The following is a 22,160-nucleotide window of genomic DNA, read 5'->3' as shown; positions in this document are numbered from 1 at the left end:
ATGTCCTCAGGACGAGATATGTGACCTTTAAAAATGAACTAAAGAAAACACTTTACTTACTTATTTTTGGACTGCCTCATGAATTGTTGAATTTTCCGGGCTGCTTGATGTTGACGACGTTGTGAATAGGTTCGCCTAGAGATGATATTAAATACTATAGAAATTCATTAATTCAGCAGTGCCAATCCATCTACAGTTAATGCTCATATTTATATAGGTACATCAAATGTAGTTGAATTGAAAAAAAAAAAGATTAGATTGTATGTGCAATCAAAACTATGACACTTATCTACATCGAGCAGGGTAGATGTGAGGAGAAAACAGGTTTATTTTGACAACAGTATTAAACGAGTGATTCTTTTGAGGTTTGAAAATATTATATAGATTCAGTAAATCCATTTCACATGATAAAAAAACGTGTGCGTCTCGGGACGCCCGACAGAAGTGATAACTTAAACTAATCCATGTTGAACTATTCGATATTGAAATTGTTCGACTTGAGAAAAGCTTGGGTTATTACCCAAACTTTATGTATATTAATATGATAATGTAATTATTGGTTATTTATTAATAAAATATTTTATTGATTATTTTGTGTATATACATATATTATAGCTACCATGAGCCAATTGTTGCTTTTGTGGGATTAAATAATGTTACTAATGATGTAACATACACAAAATTAGTATCATCATTATTAAATCACGTTTCATATAATAAAATGATATTACACGCTTGTTGGTTAGATTTTTATAATACAGTCGACAGTATATGTCTATCACATACTAAACACTGAGCGTCTGTTCGACGAGAGAGGAGAAGCCTGCCATCCTCTGATGTATGTATGAGAGAAAGAGAAGCCAGAAACACTGGCGCTGTAACGCGTTAGGTAATCCACCCATAATGCATAATACCCCAATACTATATTGAGCTATACAAAAAAGTAAATACATATCGAGAGTTTATTTGAAGTAATAAAGTATTATTAATCTCAGAAACCATTCTGAAATATGAGCAGTAGGGCTTGGAAGCATTTACTGATCGCTTCTCGAAAGGCAGTGTAACTTAATTTTCTTTAAAGTATTCTTAATTTCCGAGTTGTTGTTGGTAGACTGTTTTTGTACTTTCTTATTTTGGTTGTGGTTCCATATTGAGGTGCAGAGTTGGCTTTTGGAATGGGTTAATTTCCACATTTCTTTTAAACGGAAAGGACCACGTAGGACCTCTCAGAAATATTACTGGCTGTGTAACTAACCCTGTATATTGAAATTTATTTCTGAATTCTAAAAAAAATAAGTCAGATCAGATTCGTCATGTGAAAAACTTGAAACTGAGAACGTTTTCCCAAATGAATTTATCTTCAGCAATTCAAATCCAACTTGAAGCGCTACTTTCGCACAGGCACCGCTTTTAGAGTATACTTTTTTTATTGACTCGGCCGTGAAGATCAAATACCTATCAAATGAAGGAAACTTTGTTGATATCTTGAATAACATAACATTTATTACAGCAGAATCCATCTATGAACATGTGCATATTATCGTGAAATAGAGAACATTTGTCCTTTTCGAATACTTATGCAACCACTCCTGATACACTCCCTTTTATTCGTATCTTTGGCACGTACTTTTGTGTGCTATTTTTACCTCAATATGTATCAGTAATCAAACCTTTGTTGGAGAATTGTGAAGTTTTAAGAAACAATAAATTATATATCTATGTACTGATGTTCACACCTAATTGTGATCTATGTGGTTGGTCTATGCGATGGTTGCTTATAATCACTTCAAACTTTACACGTTTCGAGTTGACCACATCATGCTTTCTCCCAATGATGACAGATATCTCATCATCATCATCATCATCATAACTTTAGTCAGGTTGTAAAACAATATATATTTGTTTTGTTTCATCCAAGGTTAATTGAAGTTTTCTTTATAATTTCAATTATGTTATGGATTTGATATGGAGGTGAGGAAGAAACCATAACCAAGTATAGATCTTTGGGGACTTCTTTCATATTTATTTTTGAAATTTCTACATACTAATATTTTCAGCTGACATGTGATTTCGAAATATTAATGAATTTTTTCCATTTCTCCATAGTTTCCGAAATTGTTTTCCCTTAAATTTAATATCTCAGTTGATGAAATTATACGTCAAGGATAAGGTTAATTGATAGTTATATTATCACCTTTAGCCCAGCAATTGGTATTAGTAGCAATTGTGAGAAGATTAGTACAAACAATGAAGCAACATCAATTGCCTACCACATAGAGCTCTACACATTCACAAATCCCTTTAACTTACTTGAGACCCGCCGAGGCAGGGGTCCCCTCTCTGCTACTTCTCCCCCCCTGCTCCTTGTAGTTACGGTAATAATTTTGAATGCACACTGCAGCCTCTTGGCTTTTCTTAAACCTTTTGTGTTCACAATATGACCTATATCCATTCTGTATGACCATTGCAGCATGGGTCATCTGTTTATAATAGGCATACTGCTTGTATCTTCTGTAATAGTTCTGAATTACTACAGCTGCTGCTCGTTCTTTGTCCTGCTCTTGCTGTTGACGTCCCTTGTATGAGCGATAGGCTTTCTGGATGATTTTTGCTGCTTCGTACAGTTCTCTCTGTTCTCGATCTATAACAAAAAAGATGAATGATGGTGGGTCTAGTGATACAGATATCGTGATGCAGATACTTTAAAATAATAAAAAAATAATATTCCAATATTCACCTGATAACGTTAGATTTGAAAAATCCTTCTCGAAAACAGTTCCGGAAGCTTGAAAAAATTCACAGAAATCTGCGGTGGTAGGTGGTGGTGATGGAGAGTCCAACGTGAAAGAACAGGGAGATGGTAAACAACTGGAAGAAGCTGGGCTCAAACTCGAACAAGGTGTACCAACATCATAGTATCTGTAAATCATAACACATTCACTTTCAATAAAAACTGTTCGTTCCAAAGATACCAACCTATAATTATTATCAGAGAATTCAAAATTGAATTCTGTTGATTCAAAGCTGGAAGATGATTGATGGTCTAACAACGGTTCCATAAATATATCTGATAGTGTATCACTGGTTTGTAAACTAGTTGGAACACCAGGGCTTTTGTCTAGCATCATCTCTTCACTTTCATTCTGTAAATGTAATGTTATGAAATAAACGAAAATTTCCGAGTAACTTGTTTGAATCCAAAGCAAGCTGAAGAAAACTGTCTTCATCTACTGAAGACGCCAACCTAGTTGGTAAAACGAGCGTCAAGAGGAGTATTGCATTTCTGGTGTTTGAGAAAAGTGCTTGTTTTGGATTCATTCTACGCCAGAGGTTCCAGTTTTACTTTTTATCACCTTGTATTAATTACCTAATAGAAATTATAACATGAGACAATACAGATTTCAACATAAATAAAATTGGAACCCAGTGTGTGGTTTAGTAACACTTAAAAATCATTTATTATTTCTGACGTTAAAGATATGACGTTTAAATTTAAGATATTTTTCTAACCTTTATTCTATCTGGCATGGCAGCAATAATTTGTTCTGCCAATGTCAATACTCGTGCATCTTGTTCCCCTAAAAAAATAATATTATTTGAGTTTCTTGCATGAATCATCACATGTTCATATAAGTTTATAACAAATAATATTTAATAGAGATACTATCGTCCACATGCATAAGAAAGCGAAAGAAACTCTGAGTGAACACTGACAAAGGTCAAAATGTAGATACATACTAACATTCTTTTGAGCCAGGTATTGAGAACCAAAATAATAATAAGCGTAAAAGGCACATACACAGCAGAAGCAATAATCAAAGATTTATCCATTCTGTTATTTCAAGAAACATATGAAGAGTGTAAAGAAACATTCAGTTACTTATTTGGATCATTTCTTCAATTTAAATTCCTTCAACGTTACCAAAAATCTAGAAAACTTGGAAAATCAGAGATAGTTAGGTGGTGCAAGAACTATAACTATTATAGTAAGAACTCTTTAAACACTATTTGTTAGTATTTATGGAAGGTAGAAGAATGAAATGAGTAGAGGGTTTGGATGATCGCCATAAAAGGAAAAATTGAATTGAAAATAATATTACACTATGCTTACAGCATGCCCAAATTTTTTCATTGTATCCCAAACAAAAGTTTCAAATGTAACTATAGCAAAATATTTTTAATTGAAGATTATCTTCCAGAAATATAATTTTCACAATGAAGAAGTATTTGTATTAATACTTGTCATAAAGAAAATATTCAATTTTATTCTGTTTATTTTTTTGAAGAAAAGTTGGTGAACCATAACTTGAAACGAAAAGTTATACATTAGTTATACATACACTACTTGTTGAATCTATCAGTGGAATCTACAAAGAACTAGACCTCAACACTGCCTAACACTGTTAGAATATAAGAAATTTGTAGTACAACATACTGTACTAGTTATTTCTATTTTATACTCATACCTATTTGAGAATTATTGTTAGATGTCTATAGCAAACGATTTCGACCTCTAACTCATTTCTTCTCATTGTTTTAATGTAATAATCTGATTTATTTGTGGTATTTATTAGTCACTTTGTTATGAAACATATGTGAAAACTTGATAAAATCAGGTGATTTATCAGAATGTTACATATATTGATGTTAGTGGTCAATGAATGTAAAATAATCAACATAGAAGGAGCAACAAAGATCAGGTAGTCTGTAAACAACAGTGAAACAACACCGAGAGACAACAAAGATAACAGATCAATTAGTGCACTGACCTACAGTACTGTTGGGAAGCTCACTTTCATCGTCCGAGACGGCTTCTACATCTATCAGGGGACTACTGCTTCTTGGGCCACTTCCTATCTCGCCTAGATCATCGTTCCAAAATACAAATCAGTCAATGCAAATCAGCTTCAATTATCACGATTTTATTACAGTAAGTAGTGTGTACTCTCGAATGTGTTACCTAATTATTAAATGACTCACACTCATTTACACCTTAATCAACATGTCAAAAATAATATTTGAATTGGAATCAAAAATAATATTGGCGATTCAAAGCGAAAATTAAAAACTTGGTGTGTCAATGAACCAAGATTCCGTTCGTGCAGTTCTGATACTTAACTTTACTTACCCATCAAAATGACATAGGTGTTTAGGTAAATTTACTCACATAGTGCGAAATCCATTTTCCTGTGGAAGTCTGTACCATCGCCGTCAGTAGAACTATCCCTTACTATGGATGACTGAAGTGGTAGCGACATACTTCGGTCGCACCTAGCAAGAGAAAAAGTAAGTAAACAATTCATTACAGTCCAATCGTGGAATAAATCAAATTTAGTTGTTTTATTAGTGATCGGAATGTAAATTCATTATAGTTTGTGTTTCATACAGCTGACTGATACACGGTTTCAATTTATTATGTTTTATTTTTATCAATTTATCTTTGAGATACATAGAGATGCATAACCAGAAGAAGTAGATTTCCACCAATCACTGTAATTTCTGCATCACAACTATACACAGAGATGCATAACCAAAAGGAGTAGATTTTCACGAATTAATGTCATTTCTGCGCCACAACTATTATAGGATCTTGGATTTTTCATCATCATTTTTTCCGTACTATTTGAAAAAACCTGAAACCTAGTTCTTCATGACAGGAAAAAGCTAGAAGAATTGAATGAATCGTGAAGGTGTTAATAAATCACAACTATTTGAACATTTTCAATTCTGAATCTGAGCCAATCGACTTCACACTCAGTCGTAGACTTAGGCTATCCTCAAAGGATAGGCCCATCATAGAATTATTTCCAGGATTGAGAAATCTTGTAATGGACAAGCTACAATGTCTTCTGGAATACAAAGGATATGAAGTACTGCGTTATTCAGATGTCGTCCTAGTCCAGAGAAAACATAATAATAATAATATAGTAGGGAGAATTACTGAACATTAGGGTATCTAAATCGACCATAGTTGTATTTATCAAGAGGACCTCTGAAATTTTGAAGTAAGGAGAAGCAATTGTTGGGGTTAGAAAGGGATATGTCCAAATAAATCCAACTCCTTAACGACGACGATTACTTTATTTAGCAAGTGAGATTCTGCCAAACACTGAAAACTTGATCCGCCCCAACGTGGGGCACACATAGAGTACCTATATATTCTGCCAGAGCCTGAACTTCCTTGTGAAGATCAATCCACTCCAAGGTTGACAGACCTTGGTACATTTTCTTCAATCTAGTGAGGATCTGTTAAGCAGTTAGTCTGTCACTACTTTCATCAGACAGGTAGGCAACATGAACGTGTGGCTTGAGAAGTAGGTTTGTTTCCTATGGCTCATTTCAGGAACTACCCACCCATGGCTGCAGGATACTTCCTGCGTCAACCAGCCAGGAGACCCAAACCGGAATGAACTTGTGAAATCTCCTCTATAGAAGACATAATGGCACATTGAAGAGATTCCTATTGATCAGTGATTATTAAGGTTGCCAGATATTCAAGGTGCAAGGTTCTCACCTAAATGACTGCAGCAAACTCCCCATATGAGGGCATTTGTAAGTCAGCAATACCTGGCGATACATTAGATTCAGCCATGCAGTGCTATCTAGGTATATTAGTGAAAAAATATTTATAGGAGCAGTAACTTTCAGTAAGAGCTGGAAATTGAATAAATAATTTTTGGAAAAAAATAACACATAACACACATATTCACAGAATGCTATATTCTAAACTTGCTGAAAATGGCAAGACTGAAAGAACTGATATAACACGCGAGAGGTAACATACTCCTAAAATAGTACTTTATACCTTATAAGGATTATCTCATCAATGACGGAAAAAGAATATAAAAAATCATAAAAATCCATTTGACAGGCTGAAACATCGATAATTTATATCAAAAAAAGGGTAGTCAAGATTTGAATTACATCAGAAACGGAAAAAACCTAAGGGTCCAAAAAATGTTAGGGAATGTGAGTAGGAATTTAAAAAAATAAATTCTAAACCTTTGAGTACTTTCAACATATCGAAGTTTCATGTCAAGACTCCAATAATTCTCACTAGTTTATATTTTCCTAGAAATAGGAATAAGTAACGTTTTGCGGACACATTGACAGCCATTACAATACCTAAATGACATTTCTGTAGTATGTTGGGTATATAAAAAAACTTAATGTTCCTTAGAATTGATCCGAGCACTGGATATAAGTACATATTTTTATAAACAATACTTATTGAAATTTAGTTTATTTCAGAAAAGTTTTCCTTTGATATTTTTCAAAACATGAGATCTTACACTTATATTTTGCAAGTAAATTATCGGCAACATGATTGCTACTAATAATAACTTTCAAAGAATATATGTATTGGTCTTACTTAGACAACTTTGGTGTTTCCCGAACATTGTATACTTTGGAACTCTTAGGCCTGTAACTCTCTGCAGCAGGTCCACAGGACATGTGAATTCCACTATCGATTGATGGTCTTTTGATCAATTTCTGCCCATTACTACCTCTGGTACTTGATGAGAAATCAGATAACAATGGACTTGGAGAAGACATGATAAATTTATTATTGTAGTCGGAATCTAAATCTACATTCAGTATTTTGTATTTACTTGCTTCACTCCTGAAATAAAATTCTTTAGTTTGTTTCAAACATATAAAATATTTGAATTTCTCTGACCTTGTGACAGCCCCTGGTCTCAAGAAGACTCCATCATGGGATTTACTAGTTGAAGCTATGGAATTTAGAGAAGCTACAGAACTTGCAGGCGATATAACAGTCGGGGAAGGAGCTGCATCTGTGGAAGACTGACTAGATTGTAAAAGCATGTTTGCTTTATCCCTTCGTAATTCCAGTTTTTCCAGTTCCTTCACTAGATCCACATGATTATTTATTCGAGCACATTCTAACGCCGTTTGATTCGTTGAATTCCTCATACTCAAAGCCATGTGGTTCCATTTGTAAAGCATCACTGCTGTTTCTGTGTGTCCTCTAGCGCATGCCCACATCTTGAAAAAATATTTGAATGTGAATTTTATCTAATTTATTGTCATCAATATCAAGTTTATTTATTATTTCGTTTTTTTTTTCGCAGCTTGGGCTATCGAATACCCTGTAATCCAAACCTCATTAACTTGTTGTATACTTACCAATGCCGTGAATCCATCTTCGTCCTGACTGAGAGCATCTACTTCAGTTTCTAATAGTAACGAAGAATTTTCCGCCCTCCAGTGAAGCATGGCACACACTAAACGTGAGTATCCCAAGGAAGCCGCAAGATGTAAGAGTGTCATTCCCCTATGGCTAGCAAACCAAGAGACACTCAATTCTTCTCCTTGTCTCCATATTCGAGAAGTCATATTTTGACAAAAGTTAACTAGCCTGTCTTCAAAATTCGGTTGTCCAAAAAGAGCCGTGTCTTCAACCTTATAGGAACAAAATACTTTGTGAATAATCAAATAACAGAACAAATGAAAAAAAATATATTACCACATCGCCATCTGTTGGCTCTTGTTTGATTTGAAGTCTATCGTCCATTGCTTCGAGTCTTTGAAGCAAAGTGAACTTAAGTAAATTGTCGTTGCATCTTTCTACTTTAGGTTCTTGGGTAGCCACATGCTCTTCTCTAGGTGGGAGCTTATACTCAAATATCACAGAGTTGGAAATCACATAGCCATCGCATGCTACTTGCAAAGTTGCTAATCCAGCCTCGTGAGCTGCAACAAGAGTATAACGATTGTTATTGAAATAAATATCCTGGTATGATAATAATAATCTCTATCAAACTACTTGAGGAAATTTGTTGATTCTGTCAATTTCTAAAACATTTTAGATACCTTCTAGTCAAATATGATCATTAACGGTGGGTACAATCACTAATAGTCATAAGTATTTTCGGAAGAATTTTTTCACAAGAAATATGAAATGTTCTGCAATCTACTGGAGTCGAAACTTGTTGAGAAGCTTAAAACACTGCATCTACTTATCAACTCTCATAAAGTTTTGATATTTCGTCAACCTGATTAGGTAATGAAGAGCCTTAGAACTTTCTTAATAATAAATAGTTTCACCACAAGAAATAGTTCAGTTTTAGTCAGTTACAATCAACTACACCGTGAGAGTTTACATCTTATACAATAAAAAACTTTTAAAAAAAGACTGGAGACCTATTTAAATGTCTGATCTTTTGTCCGTTCCCGACCTTGGCATTACAAAGAGGAATTTCCTACAACGGTTGCATACATTTTTTGATTTTTCATGTCAGTATCACTGTTAACTCGACTTTCTTGTTATTGTTTAACATTTGCTATTTCCAGGTTGAGTTTAAAAACAGCCTTGGCTGATACTCCGCCTATATTTACCTTTATACTGAAAGTTGTTTTCTTTTTCTTCTTTTTGTTTATTTTAATTGTACTTTTATGGTGAATAAAGACGTATTTTTATTATTATAAAGAGTGATTTTTTGGATTCATTCTACACCAAAGGAATAAGTTCTACCTTTCAGTAAACTTGAGATTGAATTAATTATAAGATGCAACGTATTTTTTACTCAAATTTCTGAATAGATATCTTCGTTTACAAAATATTCACCTATAAACACAATCAAAATTAACTTACCTGGACAATAACAACGTAAGACACCACTTTGTACTAAAGTAGTGGGTACAGGGAATGTATCAAAAAGTACTGTGTAAGGTCCAGATGAATGCCACGGTCCAGTAACCAAAACTTTCACGCCTCCTTCTGGATACGCCCATTCTGGAGAATAGTCGGTGATCTTCGCCGACCCCTCCAAGGAATGGTTTTGCTGCTGGTGTTCATTGTGTGCTTTGGTGTTACCTCTACCTTCGGACGGATTGACGTCGAGAAGTCCAGCGTGGCTGGAATCTAACGCTTCTAGGTCTGGAAATTCGCCAAGCATATCGAACGCATCTAAATTGACGAAAACATCATCGTCGACCACGTTGGTCGGTGAAACTACCACGTCGCAACTGTCAATGAAATCCATTGGATTGATCTCGGTGGTAAGATTTTGCTGTTGGGACTGCACCTTGTTCTGATGACCGGCGTTGTTTGATTCGGAATTATGTCGTTGATGAGTATCTAGTTCGGATGAACACAGGGGCATATTGGCAGAAAGGGTCCTTTGAATGTCCTCTTGGGACAAGTCCAAGGTTTCGTTAAAGAACCCTCCGTTTATAATGGAAGAACCGTCACTTTTGCTGACTAACGAGCCGCTGGAATCCGTTCCTAGAAGAACTACCGTTTCGCCGCAAAAGTTTTGATGTTTATAGTCGTCGATGGTTTCTTCTTGGCTGGTGTCCATGTGCTTCGAAGGGGTCGACGGAGCACTGGACATCATCACCTCAGTTTGTTGTTGATGATTTCTGTAAAAAAATCTCGGTCTGGAATTGATGAAAAGGATAATCAATCATGTGTTCCTGTATCTAATCGAAGAATTGAGGTTTGCCAAATGTTCTACGGTCTGTTCTAAAATTGGGTATTATCTTGTTATTTTTTATGGAATCGTGTGTTATCTACATGAAAAATTGGAATTTTGGAATATACAAATAGTTTATTTGGGTACGAAATTTAGAGAGCCATATCGAATCTTCTTTATTAATATTTAGTATGAAATTCAGTCACGGTCAAAATTGTAACGTCTCAAATAAAAATTTAATTGAAATATTTCATAAACATATTGTATAAAAAATTATTTACCTTTATAATATCATTCTCAATAGGTACTTGGATGATGAAAGACCTCAATGAAATCATGAAAAGCCATTCAATATTTTCACATAAAAAAATCTTTCAAAAACCTCAGGTGGAATACTTTCATTTCCTATTCATTAAGCTGTCATTTTGTCAATGACAAAATAATATAGTTCTTCGGTCCTTAGAGGATAAACTTCAATTTTGATGAAGAATTCAGTTATTATTATCACCAATTTTCGAATATCGGCTTTTTTATAAAATAATGCTTTTTTTGGTGAAGAAGTACCTACCTATCATTTAAACCTATGACAGAATTATTAGTACACGGATCCAATGGGTAAAAAAGTAACAAGTAAAAAAAAATAATAGACAATATATTGGAAAATACTCTATCTAATAAAACATCCATCCACTAATAAAAAGAGAGTGAATAGCAAAAGTATCTGCTTTCCCAAACGATTTTACAATAAAGTGTTACGTATGATTGAAGTTAAAGCCATGAACTGATATAACATTATAAAGCAATTTTAAAAGGTGAACATAATTGAAATGAAGAACATTCCTTCAATTCTAGTTGACGATATGTCTAGCTGAGAGTTAGAGTTCTAGAAATATTACAGTATTTGACTCCCAAGAGAGAATACATGAAAAATATAATTTACTTGCTATTACGTTGGCAAATTCAGACATTTACCTAATTCACTGGTTTCCAATCGTTGAGTATTTTTTCATCGAATCACAGTCACATTGTATTCAGTAATTCTAGGATTTACTTTTCAGAGGTTTTGCATTCGGATCTAAAGCAGATTCTATTAATTGTAATTAGATACTGTTCTTCTGATCATCTCCAATAATTTGTTTGAAGCAAGGGACAAAGACCTCCAGTTTTAATGGTTCCTCCTCGTTGTTTTCTTCTTTCCAATATTTATTCTACTGGCTTTTTGGTTTTGCTGAGACTGGAAGTGTTTTGAAGATTTCGATGTTCATATTTCAGAGAATCGGTTCTCTATGGAGGGAAGTTTCCCACTTGTTGGTCTTTTGCATTTTTAGGACTATAGTAACGATAATTCAATTTGGGATTTCTTCTCTACTGTGAATTTTATGAAAGGTTTATTGTACTTGAAGTAATGTAAAAATTCAAGTGGTTCTGTGATAATTTCTCATAATGAACGTGTCATTGACATATCTCAACCAGATACGAGACCCTTTTGAACTTTCGAACCATCCCATGTAAATGTAGGCTATTCTGGTAACAGTACATATTTCATGGATAGTCCATCATATTGTGTCGTGTCTCAATATATTTAGTGCAATTTTTATGTGTCAGTGCGGAGTGTAGGTCTACTCTTGGATACTGCTGTTTTTTTATTTGCCAATTATAAAGGGAGGATGGCTACTTGATAAGAATGTACAGTGCATTTCTTTATGCCCCCCCCCTTTTATTTTTGAACGGGTCAACTTAAAAAATGGAAATTTGGGATGATGAAATTAATGCATGAATACTTTACTTATAAGTGAAATTGAGAGATGAAACTGTCAAGATGGCGACTGGGCGCCATCTGGGAAAAAAATTTAATAAAAAGGGGGTCTTGTGACACATCATTTTGAAGCTCCTGACGAATACTTCACAACCCTAGAATATGAAGTCAATATCTTCACCTACTACAAAATGGCGGAACATTTGATAATTTCCTGAAGACAAATACATTAATATCGATATTTCTAGAAATATTCTTTTTCATCTGCCATATGGCAATTTCAAAAACCCGATAAGGTTTGTTTAGTTATTTTTTGTTAATAAAAATGTCAGTACGACAATGAACATCATTGTTCAGTTAGAATATATTCATTAATTTTTGGATTTACCAGTAGAAAAGTACCAAGTCAAAAATCCCTAAAATGGTCAATTTTCGTCCAATGGAAGAAAAAATTAAAGCGATGTTTATTTACGGTGCGACACGTACTTAACTTTTACGAGACCTGAAGGATTTTCAATGAAAGTTTTCCAAATCTGTAAAAAATATTTGAGGGAACTTGTATCCAAATTCACAACTACTGGTAGTGTACATAACAAAAAGTCCCCAGGTCATCCGTCCATTCCGGAAGAACAGAAAGTGCAAATAATTGGTGAGATGGTAGAGAAGAGTCTACTTATTTCGTCGCGAATGTTTGTGAGGTGTCTTCTTCTACTGTGTGGAGACTTTTGAAAAGGAATAATAGGTATCATCAATACAAAATTAAAATGGTACACCAGTAAACTGAAGATGACCCTGATCGAAGAACAGAATTCTGCGAAATCATGACGGAAACCATTGCAAGGCATCCTACCTATCTCCACAATATTTGTTTTAGTGACGAATTTATATTTTTTCTAACGGCAACGTTCAGAGACAAAATTGCCGTTCTTGGAGTGTCACCAACCTTCACGTTTTCCGGGAAACCCATACCCAATATCAAGAAAAAACAACGTTTATTCAAATACAGAGGAACTGTATTTGAATATGCTGGAAACTACTGTTGACCCTCTCATCACTGAAATCGTCGAAGCGAATCCTAATGAATTCTATATGGATATTGCATTCCAATAAGATGGAGCACTACCACATTACTCCATACAAGTAAGAAACTTTTTGGATACTACTTTTCTCGGTCGTTGGGTTGGCCGTCGTGGTCCTACAGAATGGTCAGCCCTCTCGCCAGATTTGACACCTTTGGACTTTTTTTATGGGGGTGTTTGAAGCAAAAGGTGTACGAAACTGAAGCTTCTTGCATATTGCACATTCAGCAGAGATTAATAAATATTTTTAGAGATATTGACGGTACTGTGTACGAAAATGTTCGGCGTGAAATATCGGATAGGGTGCTCATATGTCAAGAAGTTCAATGCATCCATTTCGAGCATCTTCTGAACTGACCTCAAACTTATTACCTCATTTTATGTAGTTAAAAGTTCCGTCATTTTGTAGTAGTTGAAGATATTGACGTTATATTATAGGGTTGTGAAGCATTTGTCAGGAGCTTCAAAAATATGTATCACAAGATCCCCTTTCAAGATGGCGCCCAGTCGCCATCTTGAAAGTTTCAGCTGTCAATTTCACTTCAAAATAAAGTATTCATGCATTAAATTCATTATCCCAAATTTCAATTTTTTGAGTTGACCCGTTCGAAAAATAAAAGGGGGGGACAATAAATGAAAGCACTGTATGTACATTTTTGTAGACTATAGGAAGATGATAACTAGAATGTTATCAAACCAATAATTTTTTTCTGAAAAAATCCAATGGAAATTGTCTAGCCCATCTGTCTGTCGATCCCATACTCGAGATTTCTTGTATCTTCAATGTCGATTATATTTATTTTTATTAGATGCATTTATATTATATCATTGAAAATAATATTTTAGTGTTATGTTGAACATAATCAGTAACAACTGATGAGAATTAGTATTTTAAGAATGAAAATCTCAACACTTTTACAAAATTCAAAGGTCTGAAAAAAGATTCAGCTTGAGTAAATGTATTCTAATGCGGCTACTTTGAATATGTGTTCAATCACAATACTGAAGCAATATATCATATCCAGAATATAAGTTCTAGAACTAATTCGAAACTGACTTCGAGCATGAAGTCCATTTTAAATAGTTTATCTTTATTTCGTTGAAATTACCTAAAAGAAAACATTTTTTTCTTGAATGAATGAAATGAAGTTAAAATCTCATTATGGATTTTTGAACTGATGCCGTTTTTACCAATAATCAATAGTAAATTTTGGATATTGAATACTCACGAAAATATTTTCAAAATTAAAATGACATATAGTAAAACCATACCAAATTTTTGAACGAACTCAAGCGATAAACAGTATGACGGCAACGTCCAAACTCACCTCGGTGTCGAACTACCATACATAGATCCATCATTGAAAATTGATTGCCTGTGGTTTTCACTGAGTTCCATTTTCATTTCCCTCTGCCCAGATTTGGAATTCTGTTTGGATGAATGCAGGCAAGAAGAAGGATTAGTATCCATGACCTCTTGCTTGAGTACGAGATGACTAGATCTGTCTTTAGCAATACTTCTGTTCGTGTTGCAAACAAAATTTGCTACTGATACGGGATTACCTAAGTTTTGGTGACTAGAATTGTTGCTAGAATTACTGTTGAGAATGAGTAATCCACCGCCGCCCTGGATCTGTGAGAGACTCAAAACAAGCGGCGGAGTGTTGCCAGAACTGGAGGAACAATTACTGTTATTTTGGGGTGGTTGGTGGTTTCTTGAGTCCCTGGAATAAACCCTGGGCGTGTTGTTGTTAGTGAGCAACATGGATCCAGTTCCGGTCGTTGAGGAAACCTGATTGTTGTTGTCGGAGTTGCTGGGAGGTCGCGAGTTGGAGCTGGAGCTTGCCAAGGGAGAGTTGGCTATCTCTTTTGCTGCGGTTATCCTTCTCATAGGGTGCGAACAGCTCTTACCGTCCGCACAAGTAGAGTCAGGGCATCCGCATTCCAATTGTTTGACCAACGCGGCTTGCCTGGCGACACGCTGCTTCTCCATTAGTTGACTCACTATCGCTTCTACTGTTTCTGCCGTCTGTAATTTGAAAGCCTACTCACATTATAGATGTCGGTAATTTAGTTGAGTTTTTGAAATTGACAGAGGTATTTCAAACTACAATCTCCATGAGTACATCTCTCTGGATAATTTGTATAAGTTTACAGTTGATGAGCTACATACTACTGTGTTAGGGTGAAGCAAGTATTAGATATCTTGAAAGAGTTTTCATATTACAGACAGTAGCTGTGAATGACTTTCCAAGATTTAGTTTCTTTTGATGTTTCAATCACAATTCTGTTCTAACAAATTACCTACTTATGAATTTTTTTGCATGTACTACCTACAACGAAAGACAACCCCTCAATATTCGAAAAGTTTTGGAGCTAGGTATTGATATATTTTTTCCAACATGATGGGATTCCTAATACGATACGCAGAGAATATGCTCTGTACTTCTGTCATAATGAGCAGATATCGCTAACCTACCGGTTATCGACTAACACATTTAAAGACCATATCACCAAAATCAGGGTTTTTAAAAATTCATTAAAGAAAACGCGACTGGATAACGAAATGGAAAACATCCAATGAAAATGAAAAATACAAGATCAAAACTTCATCTTCGTTGACGATTTTGTATCTAATTCACTTTTGAGTTATTTCATGAGATAATACTTGTGGTTCAGTTTCTCAGCCGTAGAGTTAGATGTTTTCATCACAATTTTCCCTAGGAATTTTGTGGAGGTCAGTGACGTATTCAGGATGTGTTTTTAGGGGAAGGAGGCAAATATGAGAAATTTCATTAATAAATTATCAATTCAATGAATTTTAGTCTGAGGGTGCAGTTATTGACAGATCAAATATTTTGGATATTGTTATTAATTTTCATCAAGTATGATATTTGTCGATGATATACGTTTCCAGTCGAGACTTATATTACAATAAATCCATCTTTTTCGAAAAGATTTTCAAATTAGCGAAAAATCTGTTTGAAAAAGAATTGTATGCGGTTTATATATATTCCCTGGAGAGCATTTGCTCCCTCCCAATTACAGAAATTAAAGTTATATAGACTTCGATCTGTTCAACAATGATTTTAACAGTTATTCTATTACTTCTTGTTGTTTTTGAAAAATATTTCAACTAAATTTCGCTTTTCGGATGCAAGGATGATACATGTTTTGGAAAGGAAGATTGGTAAAAAAAGGATGAACAATTTCAGAGAAATGAAAGAACAAACCTGAAATTGAAGTGATCAAAAGTGAAAAAAATTGGTATGGTACAAGACAAAAATACTTACAAAGTACGCTTCGAAAAAATTGAGAAGGGTGATCAGGAAAATACTGAAAATGAATATATCATGTGTAAAATCATGATCAAGGAAAGTTACCTTTCGTTTAGATGTGTGCGGTTGCAGAATGTGTGCTGCTGACGGTTATGTTTGTAATTTATGCTCAATTAAATAATTGCTCCAGACTGGGATATTTATGATTCCTGTGAGAGGTAAGTTCTTAATATTTTCTCTTGAATGATATTACCGAGTATAATTCTTTTGAAATGGATGTTGATTGAAACATATAGAATTAATAGTTAGGATAGTTCACTTGTGGCAACTCAGCAGAATGTAAGAACGTATGATTTTTCCATAGAAAATACCTCATGTCATTTTCCTTTAACGATTTTTGATATTCTACTAACCGATATTTCCAGTTCATTATTGATATCGGGTTCATCTTCACTGAAAAACATTGGCTTCAGTTGGGAAACTAATTCGTCCTTCGTCCATTCCTTTTTGTCCGCCCAAAGAGCAAGACTTGGGGTTATGACGGCCAACTTGTTGTCATCCGGATAGGGAACGTTCAGATAATGGACTAAAACGATGTCGGGATTCTAAAACAAAAAAATGTAATCAAAAATAATTTCTGAGATACACATAAGAACCTATATTACTTAATTTCTGATTCGTTTCTATAATATTTTCCTATATATCGTATTTTAAATATTCTAGCAATTTGAATATATCCTAGAGAAGAAATCAAGAGGTGTCACATCAGATGACCTTTTTAAACTCGTCACAAGTCAACTTCAATTATTAATTGGGTCGCCTGTGACACATTCAAGACATTTCTACCTTCTCGTTCAAAATTTCCTGAACGTCCATTCAGGTGCAGCAATTTATACTTTTATATCTCATAAGAATATTTCTAATGTCCTGGAAACACGTATTCGAGGAATTTCAAGTAATAAGCTATGTTTGATGATTTCCCACAACTGAAAACAGTATTTCTAGTTACAAAAAATATATACCGTGAAAATTTTGTGTATCGGCTTGCATCCTTTTATACTTATTTGAACCATTCTATCCTTGAAAGGTAGAACATGTGTGTGACCTCTGTAATTATAATTAGTTTTGCGGCTACTCGCTTTCCGACAGTTTTACTATTTCATGTTTTTTTTTCGTAGAAATGATGAGATTTACATCAAGTTAGTGGGCATACTAAAAAGACAATTCGTTCAATTATGGGAAATTATCGACTTCATGTTGATGATGGGCACTACCTTGCACTGACGAATGGCCAAAACCTTGCACTGACGAATGGCCAAACAGCCCGAAACCGGTCTGCAAGTGTGTTCCAATAATTGAACATCGATTCAGGCAGTTGTATCGCCAAAAGCATATGCAGAAATAACTTCAGTGAAGAATCATGCACTGACACCTGTCGGATATAATCCAAACCTTTCGTGATATTAGCAAGGGAGTAGTTGTTTTTTGATAGGTGTCATTCCATTATAATGTATGTAACTTGAGATTAGCCTGAACGAATTGTTATTTTAGATAATTTGAATTGATGTGATATTTTACTGTATGTACCATTGGTAAACATGTATTTGGTTTCCATACGAGACTTCCCGATAGTGGGAATGATAGCTGAAACTCTATGATGATATACGGATTGACGGATTCTCAATTACAATTTTTTTACTTGAAATGGGTATATTTGACATTTCAATACCTTCTATTTATTTTTTTACTCGCCGTTATTTCTTTTTTTATTAATTCACTCCTCTTTCTCGATAATTTATGAAATATTTCGGTACCAACATTAGTATTAGTTTTAAAAAGAGGATATGACTTTGAAAATGAAGACAAAAACAATGAAAATGAAACAAAAAAACAAAAAATATTTGATTTTTTATTTCGTTAATTATTTTTTTATTGTAATTAGACAATGATCGCCTGAAGAGATTTCGCCCCCCATCTTTCACTGCAAGGCAACTAGTTGAAACGAAACTAGAGACCAAAAACAACGCATTCGTAATTCAGTACCAGATCCTCCTAAGGTTTCATTAGTGGAACTAGGCTGAACACAAATACATTGTTGGACTCAACTGTTCTTAAAGAACAAGCCTGAGTTCGAAAACGCCATCTATGGAATCGACAGAAGACTCAGTCCTTGAATATCAAAGATAAGTGAGGCTTCAGGATCCTCCTTTATCTGTGTTATTCGAGAATTGAGTTTTCTGTCGACCCCATAGATAACGTTTTTCTAAGGGAAGATATTAAATTTGTTGTTCAGTCTAACACCATTGATGAAACCTATGACATGTTGAACCGGCGCTTCCTGGTGTTCGATTACGAATGCGTTTTATTTGAGTTTTAAATTGTTTGAATGTGGCTGATATTTTTTTAATTATCGAATAATTGAAATTATTAAATATTGAAGAATTGAAGCTGCTGAACATGGTAGAGTAACAATAAGAATATTTGTTTCTTGAACCTATGAAATTTACATTGTTTCTTTATTTCTCCCATTCAATGGTTTCTCCCACTTATTGTGTAATCGCTTTGAGAAGAATTAAGCAAAGAAATTGTTCAGCCACATCCAAAGAATCCAAAAATAGTCATGCATAAGGAAGACATTGAAAAAATAAACATACTACCTGAAGAAGCCAATAACATCTTCGATGAAATGTTGGTAAAATTGCCGAGTGAACATAACATCCATATATGCACTGAAACAAAAAAAATTATTTCATACAAGACGAAATGTTTAAGTAACGTATAACAGACAGAATAGTTGATATCAATTCAAAGCGTTTCAAAGAATTTGAAAAAATGGCATTGGGCCTGATCAGAACATTCACTTCTAGGAATGATCGAACATGTATCGTCCTACTAAAGTATCAAAAACTATTGGAGTTTCCCTTTTCAAGTTTTGAATCAGAAAGTAAAGAGGTTACGTTAGGTTAACACATCTAATTAGTACCAGAAACATCCACTAAATGGAATGTGTAGTTATCCAGGCTACTACACGGTTTTTCAATGAAGAGATTGTCTCCAAATTTTCAGCCCATAGCTACGGTGGGCATCTTCAGCGGTAGTTCGCAGCAATGTGTTACGACTTAGTTAGTGAACTCATCAACAAGTCAAATCATCTAAAAGAACAATTCGTTCAGGCCAATCTCAACACCCTACACAGTAGGTTAATGGACTGACACCTATCAGAAAACAACTACTCCCCTGGCTAATACCACGAAGGGCGTTGGATTATATCCGACAGGTGTCAGTGCAGGATTCTTCACTGAAGTTATTCCTGCATATGCTGTTGGCGATACAACTGCCGCAATAGATTTTCAATTATTGGAACACACTTGCAGACCGGTTTCGGGCTGTTTGGCCACTCGTCAGTGCAAGGTAGTGTATATCATCAACATAAAGTCGATGATTTCCGATAATTGAAAATCGAATTCCGTCAGAGTATCATTCCTCGAACTAAGCTGAAGACTACAACAAACAACAGGTTTGTCGTCGCTCCATCTGCCTGTGAGTATGCCCACTGACTATACGTGAAAGATTTCTTTCCTTTTACGAGGAATTGGGCAAATTTGGATATGCAGTTGGTTACCTCGTTCAGCCCGAAACCGGTCTGCAAGTGTGTTCCAATAATTGAAAATCTATTGCGGCAGTTGTATCGCCAACAGCATATGCAGGAATAACTTCAGTGAAGAATCCTGCACTGACATCTGTCGGATATAATCCAACGCCCTTCGTGGTATTAGCCAGGGGAGTAGTTGTTTTCTGATAGGTGTCAGTCCATTAACCTACTGTGTAGGGTGTTGAGATTGGCCTGAACGAATTGTTCTTTTAGATGATTTGATTTACAGCCAGTCTTCAAGTATGCCCACTGACTATACGTGAAAAAATCATCAACAAGTATCATTGAGTTATGAACAATTTGAAATTTCCTGAAGAATTTAAAACAATACTCATTAAAAACTTGGAAAAATGCAGATCCGTATTCAAAAATTTAAACGATGGTACAACATATTCTAATAACAGTAGATATAATACGTTCGTTTTATCACCGCATGTGCAGTAACTACTAGACAAGTATCTGTATCTGTAGAGTAGGGAGGGTGAGTGTAGACCCATAGCACTTAGGCCACATGTGATAATTTGAACATCCTGCAAGGAGTTGTCCTCCTAGGTCATCGTCCATCCTGTCCTCTTCAGGAAGGTGGACAGGTCTCTGAGAGACATCTCCTTTATAGCGGCAAGTGTAGGCCAAGGCTCGCCGAACACTCTTTTATTGACGATAACTCCGGACATTCGCATAGGACATACCTGACAGTTTCATCTTCCTGTTCACACATCCTGTATAGAGGTGTGTCCACTAGCCCCATATTGTGGAGGTGTTTCCTTGACAGTGGCCAGTCAGAAATCCAACTGTCGAGCGTAGATTTTTCCTGGTCATGGCCAGATATTTCTTCGGCGCCAGCTTCCCAGGGTAGCCAAGGGTGATCCTGACAAGATTGCATCCTTTGATTTCATCCCATCTCTTTAGGGATTGAGCATGGGTGTGACGTTTGGCTAGTTCCGCAATTGTCGAAGTCATCAGGCCGTAGGTGACCCTGGGTCCTAAAATTCTTAGTCCAGCCGCTTCCTTGGCTGAAGAGTCGGCAATGCGATTACCTTTACTCCTGTCGTGCCCTTCAACCCACCTCAGGATAATGTTATTATCTACCGAGGCTTTGGCTAAATCTTGGTGATACTCTAGTACTAGTCCTGAGGTAACACGTTGTCTGTTCAAGGCTAATATGGCTTTTATGCTATCAGTGCAGATTCTTATGTTTTTTCAAGAAATTCCTTTACTGGTTATTTATTTTGTGGCGATTTTGTGGCGATACCAGTCAGTCTGTTTGAACCACGCTGGTATTTTTTCCCATTCCCCACTTAATCCTTAGGCTTAGTGATCTAGAGTACACTCCACATCCTGAGCTTTCTTTGTAGCATCTGACTCTGTGCTCCGTTTTATTTGTATTTTGTAGGGTTTATTAAACACAAACCTGGGTTCAATTTCTACTAAACAAGTATACTACACCGGAGACAAACGCCGCGGGAGCAAACTGTCGACGGTCTGGTCGATGTCTAGGTGGATGGTCGGGGTGAAGCCAAGAAGAGAAACCCCGCTAAGAGCAACCCTTTGAAAGATCTAGTGAAAAATTATATTTATATTTGCAATACCTATGCGAATAAATGAGATGTTACCAAACATTTTCCCCGTACATCTTTAGAATTTTCATTGGAAATATTGTAATATTTGTAAACGAATACAGAGAAGATAATTTATTCACATTATTCACTTCAATTCTTTGCCACGTTTTCACATATGTATTGTAAACTGCAAGATAAATCATAACGTCATTACACTGAGGAAATCGAAACAAACAACTACATAGTTTGGATAACATTTATTTCGAAAATGAAATAAAAACTGCGAAGAAATTTGGGTGAAGAATACATATAATACTCTTCCATTTGTATGACAGGCAAATTACTCAACAATTTTTATAAAAACAAAATAACTGATATTTATACACAGCCTTCA

General features: G+C 35.2%; 1 protein-coding gene and 1 long non-coding RNA gene across 12 annotated transcripts in view; one reads left to right on the top strand and one right to left on the bottom strand.

The window, feature by feature from the left end:
• Camta (Calmodulin-binding transcription activator) overlaps positions 1-22,160 on the bottom strand; it is a 995,933-nt gene that overhangs the window by 9,352 nt on the left and 964,421 nt on the right. For 4 of the 11 annotated variants that reach the window (XM_074173281.1, XM_074173280.1, XM_074173282.1 and 1 more), the window contains 15 exons: positions 19,210-19,284; positions 16,969-17,160; positions 14,606-15,321; positions 9,620-10,407; positions 8,492-8,718; positions 8,152-8,427; positions 7,682-8,010; positions 7,373-7,624; positions 5,168-5,271; positions 4,770-4,862; positions 3,511-3,578; positions 2,977-3,143; positions 2,738-2,919; positions 2,311-2,641; positions 61-135 (listed from right to left, as the gene is read on the bottom strand). In XM_074173281.1, coding sequence (XP_074029382.1) covers positions 61-135; positions 2,311-2,641; positions 2,738-2,919; positions 2,977-3,143; positions 3,511-3,578; positions 4,770-4,862; positions 5,168-5,271; positions 7,373-7,624; positions 7,682-8,010; positions 8,152-8,427; positions 8,492-8,718; positions 9,620-10,407; positions 14,606-15,321; positions 16,969-17,160; positions 19,210-19,284 — 3,875 coding nt within the window. The remainder of the gene's footprint in view (positions 1-60; positions 136-2,310; positions 2,642-2,737; positions 2,920-2,976; positions 3,144-3,510; positions 3,579-4,769; positions 4,863-5,167; positions 5,272-7,372; positions 7,625-7,681; positions 8,011-8,151; positions 8,428-8,491; positions 8,719-9,619; positions 10,408-14,605; positions 15,322-16,968; positions 17,161-19,209; positions 19,285-22,160) is intronic. The other 7 variants (XM_074173289.1, XM_074173287.1, XM_074173285.1 and 4 more) reach the window with 7 other exon arrangements.
• On the top strand, positions 3,535-8,233 carry LOC141481572 (uncharacterized). Its single transcript, XR_012465043.1, has 3 exons — positions 3,535-3,986; positions 4,682-4,930; positions 8,097-8,233. It is a non-coding gene; the product is annotated as an uncharacterized lncRNA (long non-coding RNA).

The sequence above is a fragment of the Leptinotarsa decemlineata genome, unplaced genomic scaffold (genome assembly GCF_025532065.1).
Source record: "Leptinotarsa decemlineata unplaced genomic scaffold, Ldec_3_MD MMD2_tig00000218_RagTag_RagTag, whole genome shotgun sequence".
Classification (NCBI taxonomy): Eukaryota; Metazoa; Arthropoda; class Insecta; order Coleoptera; family Chrysomelidae; genus Leptinotarsa; species Leptinotarsa decemlineata.
The sequence above is the reverse complement of the archived record's forward strand: the minus strand, read 5'-3'. Positions and strand labels throughout refer to the sequence as shown.